Genomic DNA, 19,861 nt, shown 5'->3' with positions numbered 1-19,861 from the left:
AACCAGGGATTGAACTCAGGCCCTTGCGCTTGCCAGGGAAGTGCTTATTCCACTGAGCCATCTCCCTGGCCCCCTATATTTTTTTTTCTTTTGTTTTGTAATTGAGCCAAGGGCCTTCACCCTGGACTACACCCCAAGCCCTTTTAGTATATGTGCTGCCGAAGAGAGCACACCCCAAGCCCTTTTATAAAAATCTTTACTTTAACACAAGACCCTACTACATTGCCCGGGCTGAGCTCAAAGTTGTGAACTTCCTGCCTCAGCCTCCCAGAGTGCTGGGATTATAGGCTGTGCCACCAGGCCCAGCTAGTCCCTTTCTTACCAGTGATTAATTTATATGGAATAACTAGAACCACAAATGAAAAGCGGAGACATTAGTGTCAACCTTAGAAGGCTGTCTGTGGAATGCAGCTGCTCTTGTGCTGATTGTCACATCTGCCTGCACACAGATGCTCGGTTAATACAGGCTGCAAGGAAGGAAGGCAGGAGGGAGGGAAGAAGGACAGCTGGGGAGTGGGTGACTGGACTGATGACTGGATGTATATGCATAGTTCAGTAAATGAATGGATGGATGGATGGATGGATGTGAACATGATGGATGATTGGATAGATAATTGGATGGATGGATGGATGGATGGACAACTGGATGGATGGGTGCATGGATACTTGGATGACTGGATAGATGGACAGGTGAATAAATGAATAGATAGATGGATAAGTGACTAGACTGTATGGATGGATGGATGGATGGATGTGAACATGATGGATGATTGGATAGATAATTGGATGGATGGATGGATGGATGGATGGATGATGGATGCATGGATGGATGGATGGACAACTGGATGGATGGGTGCATGGATACTTGGATGTCTGGATAGATGGATAAGTGAATAAATGAATAGATGGATGGATGGATGGATGGATGGATGGATTGATGGATGGATAGATGGGAGAGTGTGTGCATGTATGTATGGATGGATGTATGCATGGATGTATGCATGGATGATGGATGCATGGAGGGATGAGGGATGATGGATGGATGGATGGATGGATAGATGGAAGGATGGATGCATGGATAGATGCATGGAGGGATGAGGGATGATGGATGGATGGATGGATACTTGGATGACTGGATAGATGTACAGGCAAATAAATGAATAGATGGGTGAGTGACTAGACTGCATGGATGGATGGATGATGGATGCATGCATGCATGGATCAGTGGATGCATGGATGGATGGATGCACAGATGGATGGGTGGATGGACTGATGGATTGGTATCTTGCATTAAAAGAGCTCAGCTCAGCAATCACAATGCCCAGGCACAGAGCCCACCACCATGCAGCAGCTGCTGCTTCTGGGTGAGTCATTTAAGCTTCTTGAGTCAGTTTCTGCAGGATCCTAACAAGAGAGACAGGTGAAGTGTGCATGAAGTGGGGAGGAACACTTCTTCCCATCTCCTTTCCTTACCACTCTTAGCTCTGGGCCTTGGTCAGCTTTGGCCTAAGAGAGGAAGGGTATGGTTGCTATTGTGAAGCCACGTCACTTCTGAGTGAGGCAGAAGGATGGATGGGTCGGTGGGTGGATGGGTGGATGATGGATGGATGGATGGGTGGGTGCATGGATGATGGATGGGTGGGGGATGGGGGATGGATGGTGTATGGGCGGATGTTTAGGTGGCTAGAAGAAGCCGAGCAAAGGGTGACCCGGGACATTTAGACGCGATCTTACCTCTCTGACCCTCCTAAACCTGGCAGAGTAGGAAGGAAGGGAGGAAGGGGAAGGGCCTGGGAAAGCCCATGGAGAGTCCCCACTCACCCTCACAGACGCGGGTGTCCTGATGGAGGCGGTATCCAGGTGGGCACTCACACTGCAAGCTGCCAAAGGTGTTGACACACCTGCCTCCCTGGCACAGCCCTGGCAGCTCCCGGCACTCATCAATATCTGCCAGGAAGTGACCAAAGTGGAGTGTGGGGTTCAATTCATGCAGAAGGCATGGGCTGCTCTGGGCCTGCTTCGCTCCTTTGAGGACCCCCAAGTGTGATCCATGGGCATTTGGGGGGCTGTCTCAGAGGCTGAGTCCACACTCTCTCAGGTCAATGCAGCTTGAGTTCAAGTCCTTCCTTTTCATCCAGGGACCCATCCTCCCACCCCTGCAACTCCAAGATGGAATGTCTTCCCCGACCTCACGATCTCCGCAGGTAGGAGAAATCTTTCATCTAAATGAAAGATGTCTAGATAATGGTGGATGGAAGGACAGATGTACAGGCAGATGAGTAGAAGAGTAGGTGGTGTGGAGGTGAGTGGATAAAGGATGGAGATAGATGAATAGGTGGGTGCATGGAGAAAGGATGGGTGGATTGGTAATCAATGGATGGAGAGGTGAGTGGAAATGGACAGTAGACTAATCTGTGAACATATTGGTACATGGAAGGGTGAAGGTTGATGGATGCATGGGTGGATGGGTACCTGGGGAGTGAAAGCATGAACAGGAAGAGGAGGAGTGGGTGGAGAATGGACAGGTGGAAGAAGGATAGTTGGGAAATCAGTGGGTGGACAGGTGAATGGAGGCAGAATGGCTGGACAGATGGATGTAGGTGGACAAATGGAGGAGGCCAGAGGAGGGCAGACCAAAAAATGCAAGAAGATACAATTGAAAGAATAAATTGAAAACTCAACACAAACCAAGAGCACACTCTGTCTCTGCTGCCTGAGCCCCTGCTGGGAACACAGGTGTCACTCCCAGCTCCCCAGGATCCTCCCTTGGCACTCAGCGGAGGTGAGGAGGGGACAAGAAGAAAGGGGAGGGTGGGGGCTCGCCCAGGGCTCACCTTCCAGGATGACAGTGGTGGGGTTGGGATGGAAGCCTTCACCTCCTGGGCACAAAGTTCTGTACTCAGCTGTGAGGGAAAGGTTCCCGTGAGGGGCGGGAGAGGGGCGCCATGGAAAGGGTTCAAGATTGGAGGCTCTGCTGGCCCATTCCATCTGCTCATCTCTGTCCCCTCTTGGGGCCAGGAGCCCATCTCACTCAGGGCTGCCTGAGGGCTCAGTATCTCTGTGTGTGTGCGTGTGCACATGGGTGTGTACAAACACACGCTTACAGCCTCCATATGAGCAGATGGATTGTGATAGTGGTTTTGCACATGCATCGCTCACCTTATCCCTACTTTTTTTTTATTTTATGTATTTGGCACAGGGTCTCATTAGGCAAATCAGGCTCATAGTGATCCTCTTGTTCTCCGCCTCCCCAGCACTGGGAGTACAGGCATACGCCATCACGCCCAGTCTTGGTGATGGGCTCAGTGCACCCAGGGGCGGGGCCGGTGCAGCATGTGGTGAGGGGGATCAAACCCAGGTTCCTGCACTTTGCCTTAAGCAGACACTTAGTCTGCTGAGCTATCTCACCAGCCCTTTACTCCTACTTTCTAAGAAAACTCCTACTCATCCTTCAAAATCTCTCCTAAGCCTCCTCTTGTGGGAAACCTTCCCTTCCCCTTCTTCTCCATGGCTTCTTCCCGGACCATCACTAAGCTGTAAACAGCCCCGTAAGACAGCTGAACTCTCGCAGCAGCTGTGGCTCACCTTTCTCTGGGTCCCCAGCCCGTAGCACAAGAAAGGCGGCCCTCAGTGTTCACTGACTGAACAATTAGTGCGAATGCAGAGGACAGGGACCACAGAGAGGCCTGGCCCATGTGCTGTCACATGGGCTGTGCGACCAGGTGGTCTCTCTCTCCCGGGTTCTGCGTCCCTGTTCCCTGGGGCCCTCTGCCCGCAGAACTAGTCCCTCGCTCCCCGGGGCCCAGCGCTGGCTCTGTGGAGGGACTCACTGGAGTTGGCCACAGGGCACAGCTCACAGGGACGGCCCCAAGCCCGGCCCAGGGAGCAGCAGCAGGAGGCTCGGGTGACGCCAACTCCGACCTCTGCGCCACAGGAGAGGCCGCCGTCCCCACGGTTGTGCGTGTCCAGGAAGCAGCTCCCGGCCCGGGGGTCTGCGCATGCGGAGAGCAGTGGTCAGCAAGTGTTGGAGCAGAAACTGTGTCCCTGATTCCACACGTGTGTAGCTGCCATCTCCACGTGCCAGCATGTGTGCACATGCTTCCGCGTGTAACTGTGGTCGCCACATTTCTTTTTTTGAAGTGTGTGTGTGTGTGTGTACTTAGTACAGGGTCTACAGGGTCTCACTACACAGATCGGACTCGCAGTGATCCTCCTGTTTTCAGCCTCCCAAGCGCTGGATTACAGGTGTGCGCCACCATGCCCAATCTCAGTCACCGCTGGGGTGGGGCCAGAATAGCGTGCGGGGTGGGGGTGGGGGTGGAGAGTGGGGGGAGGGGAGCAGGCGCTTTCTGGCCGGCCCTGGGCTCCACATTTTTGGGCATGTGCCTCTGTGTGTCTCTACATGTGCCCATGTCCGTGTAGGGCTGCTGGCTCCTGCTGTGGGTCTCTGTGTTTGTGTCATCTCTTGCAAGTTGTCAACTAGATGTGTGACTGCGTGTCTTTGTCCCTGTGTGTGCCTGCAACTAATGCACGTGTGTTTGTGCCTGTGACACGTGTGTGTGTGCCTGTGACACGTGCGTGTGTGTGGTGCATGAGTGTCCCAGGATGGGGCGAACCTGAAAACTGACTCAGGGCCAGGCAGGAAGCTGCGTGTGGCACCGCACAGCTGCGCATGTGCGTGGTTCTGCATCTGAGTTCACACAGAAGGCGACGGGACCATCACTAGCCAGCCAACCCACCACCCCAGGCCAGACTCACCCACGCAGCCCACCCCGCTGGGGTTCAGCTCGAAGTCCTGGGGGCAGCGGCAGAGGTAGCTCCCAGGGGTGTTGATGCAGAGGCCGCTGATGCACTTCGTGGGGTCTGCACACTCGTCCACGTCTGGGGATGCCAGTGCCACGGTCAGCGGGGAGCCCCCCTCCACCCTGCCCCTCGCTCCTGGGAGGCCACAGCCATTCTTGGGGTCTACCACTGGGTGCCTGGACTGTAAGACAAGGACATGTCCTGGCCTGGCCAGGGGGGAGGGCGCCTGCCTGTCATCCTAGCACTCTGAGAGGCCGAGGCAGGAGGATTGTGAATTCAAGCCCAGCCTGGAAACCTGGAGACTGAAAGAGTCTCTCTCTCTCTCTCTCTCTCTCTCTCTCTCTCTCTCTCTCTCCTTTATTGTTATGAGAGCCTATTTCAAAAAGAGATTGTGTCCTTCCACAGGAAGACACTGGAGGGGATGGGGCCTCTGGGATCCGCCCCAGCCTGCCCAACTCTGCCCTGTCCTAAGCCCCACAGACCCGCATGCATAGAGGTTCCCTTTGAAAACTCCCCACCCAGCCAGCATGCAAACCTCAGATTCAGAAGCTGCTTCCAAATGAGGGGGTGGTGGATTCCAATCTGCAGGACACACCAGCCCACTGCTCGTGTCAATAAAGTTTTTTTTTTTTTTTTTTTTTTTTTTTTCAGAACTGGGGATTGCACTCAGGCCCTTGCACTTGCCAGGGAAGCGCTTATTCTACTGAGCTATCTCCCCAGCCTCTGAATAAAGTTTTATTGGTACATGGCCCATTATTTACACACACTGCTTTCCAGGTACAGGGGCAATGCTTAGCCGTGGGCCACAAAGACTGTATGGCTTGCGATGCCAGAAAGATCGATCTTTCTTTCTTTCTTTCCTTCTTTCTTTCTTTCATGCAGGATCTCACTACACAGCTCAGACTCGTAGGCATCCTCCTGTTTTCAGCCCGCCTAGTGCTGGGGTTATGGGCGTGCACCACCACACCAGGACTCCATTGCCATCTCAAGGCGCCAAAGGGGCGAGTCGGCGTGGCATGTGGTGCCAAGGATCAAACCCTGGCCCCTGTGCTTACCTAAGCAAGTGCTTAGTCTGCCGAGCTATCTCATTGGCCCTCTTCCTTTCTCTTTGGGGACAGGATCTCTCTAACTGACTCAGGATGGCTTCCAACTTGTCATCCTCCTGCCTCAGCCTCCCAAAAGGCTGGGATTTCAGCCACAAGAACAGGAGTTCTTAGAGCGGTTCTGCTCCCTCCCAGCCAGCTCTGCTCTTATACTCATTTATTTATATTATTATTTTGCAGGCCTGGGGTTCACACCTAGCACCTTGCCCGGGCTTGGCAAGTGCTCTACTTCTGCTCACTGCTTTATTTATTTGTTTGTTTGTTTTGGTCCGGGGATCGAATTGGGGACCTTGCCCTTGCCAGGCAGGTGCTTAAGCCACAGAGCTATCTCCCTGGCTTTTTATTTTTCTAACACACAGGTGCTGCATTCATTTGGGGGCAGGCAGAGGCCAGCCTACAGCCAACTCCGCTCACCTGTGCAGTTGCCGCCCCCGTGGTCGAGTTCGTAGCCATCTGCGCATGTGCAGCGGAACAGCCCAGGCAGGTTCTGGCAGCTCCCAAAGGCGCAGACGTTCCCGAGAGCACACTCGTCCACATCTGCAGGAACCCGGTTCAGCATGCCCCACCGGCAGCATGCTCCCGGGAACTGCCCGCTCAGTCCTGGAGCTAAAGCCCCCGCCTCACCCTGGCATCCTCCGTGGTCTTCAGTGGGGCCGAAGCCCATCTCACATTCGCAGCGGTACCCACCAAGGACATTGAGGCACTGCCCGTTGTTACAGAGGGCCATGTCCTCGGCACATTCGTCCCTGTCTGAGGGGTAGGAGGAGGTGCCGTGACCAGAACCCTCCGCAGTCACTGAGGACTCCAGGCAAGGAGCCCTCCAGGAGCACGGACGAGTGACCAAGACAAGGACGGGGTGCAGAGAGTCATTCTGGATATGGGAGTCCAGCCAGGCAGCATAGGGGACCTGGGCACTGAGGTCAGGCATGCAGGGTAGCCAGAAAATATGCACATGTCGCAAGACACTTAAAGAGTCCAAGGAGCTGGGTGCAGTGACGCACACCTGTCATTTCAGCACTGGGAGAGGCCAAGGCAAGAGGATCTCAAGGCTGGGAAGAGAGCTCGATGTGGGGGTTCTGGATTCAATGCCCGGAACCAGAAAATAAATCAAAACTCTAATGGAGGAGGCTGTGCCCGAGTCTCATGGGTGGGCTAAGAATGACTCACAGCACCGGGGTGGCCTGCGGGTGAAGCTGGCACCATGAAGCTGGGCTCCTCCCACGCTTACCTTCACAGGAGAAGCCGTCCCCGGAGAATCCCTGGTGACAGGTACAGCCGTAGGAGCCGGGGACATTGATGCAGTCCGCACTCAGACTGCACCGATGGCCCTGACCAACACACTCATCCAGGTCTGCGGGAGGCGGAGCCCAGAGCATCAGGGTGCACGTTGCTGTGTGGCCGCCTGCCTCGCTCCCACCAACCCCCTCTGATTCCAGGCAATCCTCGCCCCGAACACTCACCCTCACATTCGAAGCCATCCCCTACCCAGCCTAGTTGGCACCTGCAGCTGAAGCTCCCGGGGAAATTGAAGCAGGTGGCGTGGCTGTCACAGTTGTGTCTCCCAAGTTCACATTCATCCACATCTTAAGGGAGGAGTGGTCATGGGGCAGTCTCAGAAAGGGATGGGGACACTTGGTGTGGTAGTAGCAGAGACCAGGGGCCTGGGAAGCCACCCCCTATCTTCACCCAGAGTCTAAGAGAACACCCCCAAACTGAAGGCCTGACTCCCCGTGGCCCTCAGAAATGACCTGGATGGCAGCATCAGAGACTCATGGCAGATGCTAAGAGTCAGGCATGGTTGTGCACACCGATAACCCCAGCACTCAGGAGGCTGAGGCAAGAGGAGTGTTGCAAGTTCAAGACCAGACTGGGCTGCAAAATCGAGCTCAATGTCAGCCTGAACTGCACAGTGAAACCCGGTCTCAACAGGCTCTTCTGCCTGGGGAAAAGCAGCTGGGACACTGAAGCTCTCTCTGCTGAGCTGTTTAAGGAGAGCCTCGGGGCACTCTATTCCCAGGAGGTCTTATTAGCAGGGAATCCGCAAGGATCTGTTCACACTCTGCTCTGCCCTGAGGCATGAGGACAGTCCCCAAGGGACAGTTCCAGTGACCCACAAGCTGCGCCATGGGCTTCCCGCTGCCTGCATCACCAACAGCTCACACCCCTGCTCACCCAAGCAGCCTACGGCCCCCTTCTCGGTGACATAGCCTAACTGGCAGTGGCAGACAAAGGATCCAGCTGTGTTCTCACAGTTGCCATGGAGACAGATGTGTGGGTTCAGCTCACACTCATTGACATCTGTGAAGGGAGCAGGGACCAGGCCTGAAGGCAGGCGCTGGGTGAGGGTGGAGGGAGCCCACGTGCTCTTGAGTGCCTGTTACTTGATCCCCTTCCTGTGAATTTCATCTCCAGGGAGAGAGAGAGCTCCATCCGAGTCTCCTGCAGGGCAGTTGTGGGTGTTCTGTGAGCATTTCATAGCACGCCGGCCATGGAACACGCCAGCCAGGCATTCTCCAGGGACTGCATGCTTGAATATATTTAGGGAACAAGTTCCACAAAGCTATTTTCTCCTTTGGTACCGGGAATCGAACTCAGGATCTTTGCTTGCCAGGCAGGTGCTGGGCTGCTGAGCTACACCCCGGCCCTGCAGAGCTACTTTCTTCTTGCGAGACTTTTCAGCCTCATGTCAGCATGGATTTCTAACAGGGGAATGGAGCAGAGGGTGCGGCCTGTTTGTTCCCAAGCCCCTTTCCAGGGTGCTCCTGAGGCGCCTGGGAGCTAGCACTCCTCCTGTGCAGGTCTGGCCTTGGTCAGGAGTTACACGGTTACCAGAGCGATACAATGGTATAGAAGCTACATAGTTCCAGGAGCTACACTGTTGCACAGATTACCTTGTCACTTCCCGGAGCTTTCTGAGCCTCACCTCAGCTCTGCTCTGACAGTTACCCCTCAGTCCCCAGGACGCCCCTTAGAGGAGCGAAGACAAGGCTGACTCTTCCAATAGCCTGAGAGGTTCCTCAAGCACGGCTCAGAAGCCAGGATTAACAGTGTCCACCTGTAATCTCAGTATGCTGCGGGGCTGAGGCAGGAGGATTGCAAGTTTGAGCCCCACCTGGACAATCTAAGGGCTTAGGAAGAGCTCATTGTGAAGGTCCTGGGTAAAGTCCACAGTACTGCAAGTACAATGAAACAACGAAAGAGCCCAGAAGGGCTCAGAGAACACAGTTCTGAGTCTTTCTTACCTTGTTCCCTCTCTCAAAAAACAAACAATACAAATCAACAGATCCTCCCCAATATACTCTTTCCCTGGCATCAATCTTTTTTTTTTTTTTTTTAATGTAGAACTGGGGATTGAACTCAGGCCCTTGCTCTTGCCAGGGAAGCGCTTATTCTACTGAGCTATCTCCCCGGCTCTGCTGAGTGCTGGACACACACGGAATATTCAGTAAAGGCATCCCAAATGACAGTGGGAAGCTCTGCTTTTTTTTTTTTTTTTTTTTTTTTTTTTTTTTCCGGAACCAGGGATTGAACTCAGGTCCTTGCGGGAAGTGCTTATTCCACTGAGCCATCTCCCCAGCCTCCTGTTGTTGTTTTTGAGACAAGGTCTTGTATTATATTCCAGGCTGGCTGTGAACTCACAATGGAGCCCAGGTGGCCTTGAACTCACGGTGATCCTCCTCCCTCAGCCTCCCGAGTACTGACAATACAGGTGTGCGCCACCGTGCCGGGCCTGGGGTTGGCTCTGCTCCTGTGAAACGGATCCCTGGGGCTTAAAGAGTGGGCTCTGGGTGCTGCTGGTCCCAACCTGACCACTAAACACTGCTACCCCCGTGGCAGGGGCAGGACCTCCTGCGGAAGGTGTGGGCGTCTTGTGCTGCCTCCTCCCCTGCAGCCCTGGCCTCTCACCGACACACAGCTTCAGGTCTGGTGTGGCCGCGAAGCCACCGTAGCACAGGCAGTGGTGACCTCCTGGCACGTTGCTACACTGCCCCGGGCCACAGATGTCCGGCTTGTCTTCACACTCATCCACATCTGGGGAGGAGGGATGGAGGGTGTTGCAGGCACACAAGGCTCTGGGGAGAGCCCTGGGAGGACTGGACAGGGAGGACCGCTAGGTTCGTCCTGCTCAGTCTACCCAGGCTCTGCGCTGGGGAGGGGTTAAGGTAAGGCTGCCAAGGGGGTCCGGACCCACCTGCGCACGCCCTCCCGTCGGGCAGCAGCGCGTAGCCCCGCCCACAGCCGCACCAGAAGCTGCCCTCCGTGTTAACGCATTGCACCGCACAGCCACCGTTTCGGACTTGACATTCATCAGTGTCTGCAGGAGTAGACAATGGCACTGGGCCGGGGCAGGGCGGGAGGCTGGCCCGCAGGGCTGCAGGGTTGCTCCAGGAAGGGGTGGGGGGGCGGGCGCAGCCTCACCCACGCAGGCCCTGCCGTCAGGCGCAACCTGGAAGCCGGTGTGACAGGAGCACTGGAAGGCACCGAGGACGTTGACGCACCGGCCATGCAGACACAGGCTGCTGCTCAGGGAGCACTCGTCCACGTCTGGGGACACATGGTGGCTCAGGGGCCGCACCCCACACCGCACACCCATGCACTGCGGCGCAGCGCCACCTCACCCACAGGCACACGCTCACACACACACACACACCCCTGGGAGACACACAACCACATACATGCACACCAGCTTGCATAATGACGCAGGTCCCAGACATACTCATCCTCGTGTAAATGTGCACCCACACCCCCATAGGACACTCACACCTGTGTCCTCAGTCACAGACACCTCACACTCACCCACATATCTCCGTATGAACACACATTCACACCTAAATACACACACACAGCCTCATGCACACCCAGATTCAGACGCAAAGCACCCGCTCACACGTGGATTCACCTGCCCACAGTGGGCGCGTTCTCACTTGGGGCACACTCACGGCCTCTCCTCTGCTCCTGAGGAGGCATACACCCCACACACCCATCCTGCACACTCACTCACTCCTGGGTAGACACACTTATACCCCCACAAACTCACTGATCTTTGTACTGCCACACTTACACACATGCATGTTCACAACCACACACTCCCCCCCCACACAAATACACATGTCCACCACTCATGCATGTGACCCCTTCACACACATATGCACACTGGCATATGTTCACAAGCTTGCACATTTGCTTTCCTGTTTCACACACACACACATACACGCACCACCATGCACGTGTGAACACCCACACACAAATACAGACACGGACCTGGGGCCCATCCTCAGAGAAACACACTAACACACTGCCAACATCTCGTACATCGCGACCGCCACACACTAACACAGTCACACCTGCATTCTCACCCTCACAGGCAGTGCCCTGGGCCGTCAGCTCGTGGCCAGGGGGACAGTGGCACACGTAGCTCCCATCTGTGTTGGTGCAGGTGCCTCCCCGGCAGAGTAGTGAGTCCCTTGCACACTCGTCCACGTCTGGGTGTGGAAAGACACAGCAGCTGGAGACCCTGGCCCAATGGACACCTGGCACCTGGACACTCCTCTGCCCTCACTCTGGCATGGGCCTGGGCTGCAGCCAGGGTGGCCCGGGGACTTGAGGCCAGGATGAGCCTCGTAGAATTGGGGCCAGGAGGCTGGTAGCCCTGGAGTCACTACAGGACGCTCAGAGAAGCCACCCCTTCCCTCGATGTGGCTGAGGCCCAGACTTGCACGCTGCCCCCCACCCCTACCCCAGGAGGACCTTTACATGTCATCTGTCAGCCTCTCCTCACCCTGTCCCCTCAGCCAACTCAGGGACCTCCCCAAGCTCCCCAGAGTGGATGCATCCACCAGGCGCATCTTCCCACTAGTTGTGTGGTCATTTTGCATCTCTCTGGTGCTTTATTTACTAACATCTGTTTCTCCACAAGCATCAGGAAAAAAAAAAAAAAAAAACGTTGCTCTTTGGGGTGGGGGTTGTACTGAGGATCAAGCCCAGGGCTGCTCTACAGCTGACCTACACTCCAGTCCTTTTCACATTCAATTTTGAGACAAGGTCTTGCTATGTTGCCTGTGCAGGACTCGAACTTGCAGAGGACCCCCCCCCCAGCTCAGCCCCCCAATGCTCCAGCATGACAGACCTGCACCACACACCCAGTCCAGTGCCCCAGTTCTGCCCTTAATAGCGCTCAGAGGGGCTGCCACACGACCACCTCTGCTCAGCGACATCCCTATCTGCTCCAGGCATCCTCTCCCTGTGGCAGCTCACCCACACAGCTCCTCATCTGCAGGGGGCCGCTGGCATAGCCACGGAAGCACTGGCACTTGAAGCCGCCCGGGGTGTTGATGCAGGTGCCCTGCCCGCAGAGGTCAGGGGAGATGCGACACTCATCAATGTCTGCAGGGACGAGGGCACAGGCCAAGGGACCGTTTGAGCACAGGGGAGGATGTGGCCGTGCCCATAGCCTGGCCGGCAGCCCCTCCACAGGAAGAGTGGCCCCTGGGCTCAGAGAGGGTCGTGCAGGCACAGACAGGAGTGACAGAGGTGGTGGGTGCCTGCACATGGCCTCTCTGGCAGAGGCGGGGTGGGTGCTCACCAGTGCAGCTCCTCTCCTGGGCATCCAAGGCGAAGCCGCTGGCACAGGAGCAGCGGAAGCTGCCCACTGAGTTGCGGCAGGTGCCATGGGTGCAGAGCCCTGGGAACGCCCTGCACTCGTTCACATCTGCGGCACAGGAGTTGGGTTTGCCCGGAGCCCAGTGGGCTCTCCTGAGCCTGCCTTCCCCCTTCTCACCTGCTCTGCTCCTCCCCGGTCTCCCTGCCCTCCCAGGGCACTGGTTGTAGGGCCCCTGCTTGGCAGCACCTTGGTAAAGGGGCCGGCCTGACAGGATGTCATGGCCAGAGAAGCCGGGCCCTCGGGGACACAGGCGGGTGAACTCCAGGGAGCCGGGCTCTGGGCACATCTTGCATGTGGCTCCCCATGCAGCACCCACGGAGCAGCAGCAGACGTCCATCTGGTGGGTGCCGGGCAGGGGGCCCCCACAGACACCCCCGTCCCACTGCAGGAAGCACAGCTCCAGCCTCATGTCTGCACAGAGGGACAGCACGGATCTGTCCCTGCCACACGCAGGCAGGTGTGGTGCTGGGGATCATGCAGGCAGGAGGTGGGGAGAGGGCAAAGGGGTGCCCAGAGTCCACGGCACCCCAAAGCAGTGCCCAACAATGACTAGCACTGCCTGGGTGCTTACTAGGTCCTCAGCTGTTCTGAGTCCCTCAATCCACTTCATCCTCCGAATAAAACAGGAGGGGGCTGGGGGTGGAGCTCAGGCCTCCGCAGCAGGAAGAGAGAAAGAGGGGCCTGGGAGATAGCTCAGTAGAATAAGCACTTCCCCAGCAAGCGCAAGGGTCTGAGTTCGATCCCCAGTTCCGCAAAAAAAAAAAAAAAAAAAAAGGAAGAGAGAAAGAAGAATAGAGGGAGGAGGAAAAAGGAAAGAAAAGGAAGGGGAAGGGAAGGGAGGGGAGGGAAGGGATAGAGGAGAGGGAAGGGAAGGGAAAGGAAGGACAGAATAAGACTGAGCACAAAAAGCAAAGAGGATAACGCTGCTGTCAGCCATTTTACAGGCCAGGCAACTGGATGGAGCACAAACAGGTAACTGCCCAAGGTAGCACAGTCCCAAGGGGTACAACTGGGGTCGAAACCACGTCGCCTGACTCTAGAGTCCTGCATTTAACCCGTGGATCCCTCAGAACAATCCAACAGCAGCCTTGTCTTCCTCCTCTCAGACACCATACAATCAGCCAATCACAGCCTCAGGGCTGGCTGCCTGCTTTGTTCTGTTGTGTTGTATGACAGGGTCTTGCTATGCAGATCAGGCTGCCCTTGAACTCACTATGTAGTCCAGGCTGGCCTTGAACTTGTAGAGATCCTCCTGCCTCAGCTCCCCACGTGCTGGGACAATAGGTGTGTGCCTGGCTGTTTTTGTAAATAAGGTTTTATTGGCACACACTCATGGCCACTCATCTATGGCTGCTTTGGGGCTAGAAGACTGAGTTGAATGGTCGCCTCAGAGGTTGTAGCCTGAGGAGACAATAATGTTTACGCTCTCTAACAGAGCCTGGTGGTGCAGGCTGGTAATCCCAGCATGCTGGGAGGCTGAGGCAGGAGGATTACAAGTTCAAGCCCAGCCGGGGCAATTTAGTGACTTAACAGGAAATTGCATTAAAATTTAAAAATCGGGTTGGAGAAGTAGCTCCGTGTGAAGCCCCTGGGTTCCATCCTGAGTCCCACAAAAGCACAACAAGAGAAAAAGTAAGGGGAGACCATACTAAGCAGGCACTGCGGATAGGACTTCAGGAGATGGTGGCGACCGAGATTCCTTCTCCCCTCGGAAAGGAAACGGTGGGTTCTCCGGGAGGCAGCAAGGGGCTCCCCCAGTCCCCCGGGCTCACCCACACACAGCCTGCCCGAGGTGTCCAGCGCCAGCCCGGGGGGGCACTCGCAGCGAAAGGAGCCATCGGTGTTGACGCAGCGCCCGCTCTGACACACGTCCGGGAAGGACTCGCACTCGTTCACATCTGCGGGGAGTCGGAAGCGTGGGGGGGCTCTGCCAGCTGTTCCTAGTTTGCCAGCTGGGAAGCCCTAAATGCCCTTGGGAAGGACCCAGGGACCGTGGCGGGGCCCCGCGGGATCTCCAGAAGCCTAGGGAATTTTATTTATTTATTTATTTATTTATTTGTTTGTTTGTTTGTTTGTTTATTTGTAGGCCAGGTGATCCTCTTGCCTCAGCCTCCCGAGCGCTGGGATGACAGGCGTGAGCTGCCACGCCCAGTTTAGACTGGGCCATCTTTCCACTGCGGAGCTCTGTGCTTTAGGTGCACCGGGCCCTGTGTGGGAAGCGGGCTCGGGAGAAAGAGGAAGGAGTTACCTTCGCAGGTGACACCCTTCGTGCGGGTGAAGCCACGTGCACACACGGGGTCTATAGTCGGGAGAAGAGGGACAGAGAGATGTCACTGTGTATGGCCGGCCCCCGCAGGTGCTCCAGGTAGCCATGCCCACGGTCCAGGGTCCGGGAGCCCCTCCTTAGCTGCAGGGCCTTACCCAGGTTGCAGCGCTGGCAGGGGCTCCCCCAGGCGGCCCCCAGAGTGGCGCAGCACTCCGACCGCAGAGAAGCTCCCTGGAGGATCACCTCGCAGTGCCCGTCCTGAATCTGCAGCCAGCAGGTCCCCTTGGTGCTATCTGGGAACAAGGCGAGGGGTCACCTGCTCACCCAGGTCCCGACCCGCAGGCTCTGGGCCTCCAAAGCCCCACTCACCTATGCACACGGTTCCAGAGGGCCCCAGCCGGCTCCCCGGGGCGCATGCGCAGGAGTAGGAGCCCGCCAGGTTCCGGCACACACCATTCACACACGGACTGGACACACACTCGTCGATGTCTGCGGGGACAGGCAGACCGCTCTGGGGGCCAGCCCTATCTGGCCAGGGCCCCTGCCCCCAGGGACAGCTGCACCCACCGGGTGCAAGCGCTGGAGAGAAACTGCCACGCCCTGGGAGAGACGGGTAAGAGTGTCGTGAGAGAAGGCATGGAGACTGGAAGTGACAGAGATGGGGAAAGGGGAAGAAAGAATTGAGTCGCAGTGCGTGAGCACAGCTCCGGGGAGGCCTGGGATCCTTACACAGCAAACACAGCCTGGTAAAAAAGACGGAGTGTGGGCAGGCGGGATAGCTCAGCAGACTAAAGCACCTGCCTAGGCACAGCACAGCAGCCTGGGTTCCATCCCCAGAGTGCCGAGCCGGCCCTGCCCCTGGGTACCCCGAGAGGGCGATTAAGACTGGGCGTGGTGGCGTGTGCCTGTAATCCCAGTGCTTGGGAGGCTGAAACCAGGATCACTATGAGTTCGATCTATGTAGTGAGACCCTGTAGACCCTGTACTAAACACATTAAAAATAAAAAATTTAAAAAACAGTATTTGCTGTGTGTGTTCTCTTACCCTCACACAGTTCAGACTACTTTAGTAGCAGACATTTTCAATTTTATATATGTCTTTAGTACAGGGTCTCACTACACAGATCAGACTTGTAGTGATCATCCTGTTTTCAATCTCCCTAGCACTGGGATTACAGGAGTGCACCACATGCCCAGTCTCGGTGCCTCAGCATGCCCAGAGGAGAGGCTGGGGCAGCACGGGGCACTGGGGATGGAACCTTGGTCCCTGCCCTTGCCTAAGCAGGCTCTTAGTCTGCTGATCAGTCTTGCTGGCCCACTAACAGGATTTGTTTCCATATTGTCCATTTCTCTCATACCACCTGGTACCCTTTAACTCTGTTATGACACTGGCTGCCTGGAGTTTAAATCAGACCCCACAAGTTAAGGAGCTAAGGATCAGGTCCTGGACTGTTTCGAGACGTGGTCTTTCTATCTAGTCCAGGCTGGCCTTGCACTTGCAGGGATCCTCCTGCCTCAGCCTCCCAAGTGCTGGGATTGCAGGCTTGCACCACACGTCTGATTTAAGGGTCCCGACTCCAGTTTCCCATTGCAAATCCAGGGCTCTGGAACTTCCAACAGAAGTCGGGGCCATAAACTGGGGCTCCCCACAATCCCTGGTTCACTTTTTAGAGTGGCTCACAGAACTCAGGAGCTGCTAGTGTTGAGGCTCGCTTTGAGTGCCCCCCAAAGCATCCTGTGCTCAGAGGTGGGGCTTGTCAGAGGTGGCCCAATCTAGGGCACGTGGTGCTGGGATGAAGGGCGCCCCACGGTGGGGACGGGTGGCACCAACCAAGAGGTGAGTGCCTCTCCTGGATAGAGGGGAGAGGGAGGCTCTTTGGGCTGTTTCAGTGCCTGTTACTTTCCGGTGTTGCCGCCTTCCACCCACCCTGCTTTGCTGTGAAGTGTCACTCCCCTGTGGCATCCCTCTGCCATGCACCACCTTGGCTTGGAGCCAGCTGATTATGGACCGAAACCTCTACAAACCACAAGCCGCAATAAACTTGCCTCCTTTTAATTTGGGATGTCATGTACTTTGCCTCAGCAATGAGAAAAGTAACTAAGACAACTATGTTATTGCAACAGATCTCGGGATGGGTACATAGGGGCATCGTTGAGTGGAAGACACGCGGAGGGACAAGAATGAAAGGGGACTGAGAGCTCAGCTCGCGGCCCAGGGAGATAGCTCAGCGGCATGCACACCCTGGACTCCACAGTCTAGGGGATCTTCTGGAAGCTTATAATTGGGCAAATCACATATTAACTTCATTGCTACAGCTTGGAGCAACTTCTCATTAGTGCCTGGCCCTTCTGCTAATGGGGTCCTATCCAGGAGCCACCAAGAGTCATCTTGTCAGGATGAAGATGGTCGTATGACCCAGGAAACTACAAGGGCTTATGAGCTTTCTGTCAGGACCTGGAGTTAGAGACCAGGCAACCAGAGACAGCTTGGGCTACAAAGTGAGCTCAAGGCCAGGCTGGGCTGCAGAGCGAGACCCTTTCTCAAAGAGATAAAAGAAAAAAAAAAAAAACAAAAAAAACAAGCAGCTCTCAGAACTGAAGGCCTCCCTACTGTCCTCGCTGCTCAGACTGCATGGCCCTTGGGAGCGTCTGCTGGGCCCGGGATGAAGGCCAGAGACACAGTTCTTCTTCTAAGTCCTGGTGTCAGAGCACCAGGCAGGAACACTGCTGTGAGGGGTGCAAGAGTGTGCAGCGTGCACCAGTGGCCCTCAAGGGAACCGTTGCTCAGACAGCACAAGAGTGACAGGTGGGGACAAAGCAGAGAAGGCAGCAGCCAGGGTGGGTGGGAGGCCAGCCCAGGCAGCCGGAAGCAGGGGACTGGGCCGTCCATGTACAGTGTGTGCGTGCACGTGTGCGCAGCACATGTGACATGCGTGTCTGTGTTCAGTAACGCAGCCTGCATGTCTGCGTGCGCATAGCTGTGGACACGCCGCAGGTGTAGATGTCTGTGTGCGCCACACAGGGCACGTGTCTGAGTGTACGTGTGCACATGCTATGCGCAGCACAGCGGATCTTGTGTACAGCACCAGTGTGCGCACATGTGGGCACTGTATGCCGCGACTATGTCAGGGCTGTGCCCACATGTGCGTGCACTGTAGCCAGTGTGCACAGCTAAGTGTGTGGACACATTGTACAACACTGAATGTCGTATCCAATCTTGTACGCAAGTGCACACAACAGGTGGTGTACACAATAGTGTGCACCATACAGTGTGCACATCAAGTGTCTGCATGTTCATGTGGGTGCATGCTACACATCCTATGCATGTTTGTGGCATGTGAGTGTGAATAAAGGCACACGTGGGCTTTTAGCATGCGTGTGCCTGTCCATGCACACATCGCCCATAGCATGTGTATCTAAGACTCGTGCGTGCACCCCATGTGTGTACACGCTGCCTTAAGTGTGCCAAGGGGCCCTACCTTCACACGTCTTGGTATCCTGCCTGAAGCTGAAGCCCTCGAGGCAGGAGCAGGAGTAGCTGCCAGGGCTGTTTCGGCATCGCCCGTTGTCACACAGGGAGGAGTTGCGGGCACACTCGTCCATGTCTGCGGGCAGCAGGACAGAGGGTGAGGGTCCCACCGTGGTAGCGGCCCCTCCTGAGCAGCCCTGCATGCTCACCAGTGCAGTCCTTGCCCGTGGCGCCTGCCTCGTAACCTGGGCCGCAGATGCACTGGTAACTGCCAGGAAGGTTCTCGCAGGCACCGTTGGTGCAGGCCTTGGGATTGAGGACACACTCGTCCACGTCTGCAGCAGGAGAGAGCCAGCAGTTGCCTGGGCTTTCCCGGGGTTTCCGCAGGCCAGCCCACACCCCAGGGCAGGGTCTAGCCTAAGCTGTGCCTTATTTCTCCCTAAATCAGGCTTTCTCAGCCTCAATCAGCTGACCCCGGGGCCACACCATTCTTGGCCACAGCGAAGGTCCTGTGTGATACTCAGTGTCAAGCAGCTGCCCAGCTTCTACCTACCAGATGCCGGAGGCAACCTCCCGTTTCTCCAGGCACTGTTAAAGGTCCCTGGGGCATGGACAGGGAGCTGTCCCCAGTTTGGAGCATATGGATATTTGTACTGCAGCCCCATAACATCATTACAGCCAGCCCTGAGCCTCCATGGCTAGCTCACCCAGGAATTCAGCCCAGGACGGAAAACACTCCTCCCCCACCGCACCTGCAATGAACACCTGCAACGAACACCTGCAGACCTGTATCTTGTAGGCGACACAGTGATACAGTGTAACAACGACTTACACAGCCTTTCTATCCTATCCGGTATCCTAAGCCCCTAGGGTTCCCGAAACCCTTGTCTCACGGGTACACGGGGATGACCACAGGGGTATCCCATGGCTACCATCCCAGCACTGCTCCTCCAGCCTGTCACACAGCAGCCCTAGCAATCAGATACAGCCCCCAGCTATGGCCTGCTGCTGCCCTTCCAGGTCACCGAAGCAGGGCGAGCTGGCTCCCAGCTGCAGGGGCCTCCTTTGCCCTGTGAAGCAGGTCCTGGCGCCACCCCACTTTATAGAGACAGAGGTCGGGGAGTCACTTGACCGAGGCCACTCAGCCAATGAGAAGTGAGGCCAGGGCTGAAACTGGGAGCCTGGCCCTAGCACAGGGAGGTCAGGTGTCTGCCCATCCAGGTGGCCCTTTGGTGGGTGGAAAACCCAGCTCTATTCCAGGTCTTTTCATTGCTGTTCATGCACAAAAGCTGTGCCTGGAGACATGTGGAGTGGATTCACATCTTTTTTTATTTGTATCTAATGTCTTTGTTCCTTGTGCAGAGTTGGCACGTACCACACTCTTTTCTCCTCCCCTCTGCTATCCTTCAATCTCCTCATCCCCTTTCCATTTGAGAAACAGCTACCACTCCACTTCCGATTGTCTCTTATTTATAACTTGGGTTTCATATGTGAGAAACCACGTGATGTGTAAGCTTGTATGTCTGATTTATTTCACTTAACATTTGATTTTTTTGTTTG

The 19,861-nt window shown here is 55.8% G+C and overlaps 1 protein-coding gene across 9 annotated transcripts in view; it reads right to left on the bottom strand.

The window, feature by feature from the left end:
• Positions 1-19,861, bottom strand: part of Fbn3 (fibrillin 3) — a 64,719-nt gene that overhangs the window by 28,015 nt on the left and 16,843 nt on the right. For 7 of the 9 annotated variants that reach the window (XM_023705100.1, XM_023705102.1, XM_023705105.1 and 4 more), the window contains exons 13-32: positions 18,312-18,437; positions 15,203-15,322; positions 14,989-15,126; positions 14,816-14,866; positions 14,340-14,465; positions 12,490-12,978; positions 12,162-12,290; positions 11,264-11,389; positions 10,326-10,451; positions 10,099-10,221; positions 9,813-9,938; positions 8,079-8,204; positions 7,367-7,489; positions 7,135-7,257; positions 6,531-6,656; positions 6,321-6,443; positions 4,759-4,881; positions 3,831-3,992; positions 2,835-2,903; positions 1,822-1,947 (exon numbers count right to left, since the gene is read on the bottom strand). In XM_023705100.1, coding sequence (XP_023560868.1) covers positions 1,822-1,947; positions 2,835-2,903; positions 3,831-3,992; positions 4,759-4,881; positions 6,321-6,443; positions 6,531-6,656; positions 7,135-7,257; positions 7,367-7,489; positions 8,079-8,204; positions 9,813-9,938; positions 10,099-10,221; positions 10,326-10,451; positions 11,264-11,389; positions 12,162-12,290; positions 12,490-12,978; positions 14,340-14,465; positions 14,816-14,866; positions 14,989-15,126; positions 15,203-15,322; positions 18,312-18,437 — 2,781 coding nt within the window. The remainder of the gene's footprint in view (positions 1-1,821; positions 1,948-2,834; positions 2,904-3,830; positions 3,993-4,758; positions 4,882-6,320; positions 6,444-6,530; positions 6,657-7,134; positions 7,258-7,366; positions 7,490-8,078; positions 8,205-9,812; positions 9,939-10,098; positions 10,222-10,325; positions 10,452-11,263; positions 11,390-12,161; positions 12,291-12,489; positions 12,979-14,339; positions 14,466-14,815; positions 14,867-14,988; positions 15,127-15,202; positions 15,323-18,311; positions 18,438-19,861) is intronic. The other 2 variants (XM_023705104.1, XM_023705107.1) reach the window with 2 other exon arrangements.

Source organism: Octodon degus, unplaced genomic scaffold, assembly GCF_000260255.1.
Source record: "Octodon degus isolate 3935 unplaced genomic scaffold, OctDeg1.0 scaffold00214, whole genome shotgun sequence".
Lineage (NCBI taxonomy): Eukaryota > Metazoa > Chordata > Mammalia > Rodentia > Octodontidae > Octodon > Octodon degus.
The sequence above is the reverse complement of the archived record's forward strand: the minus strand, read 5'-3'. Positions and strand labels throughout refer to the sequence as shown.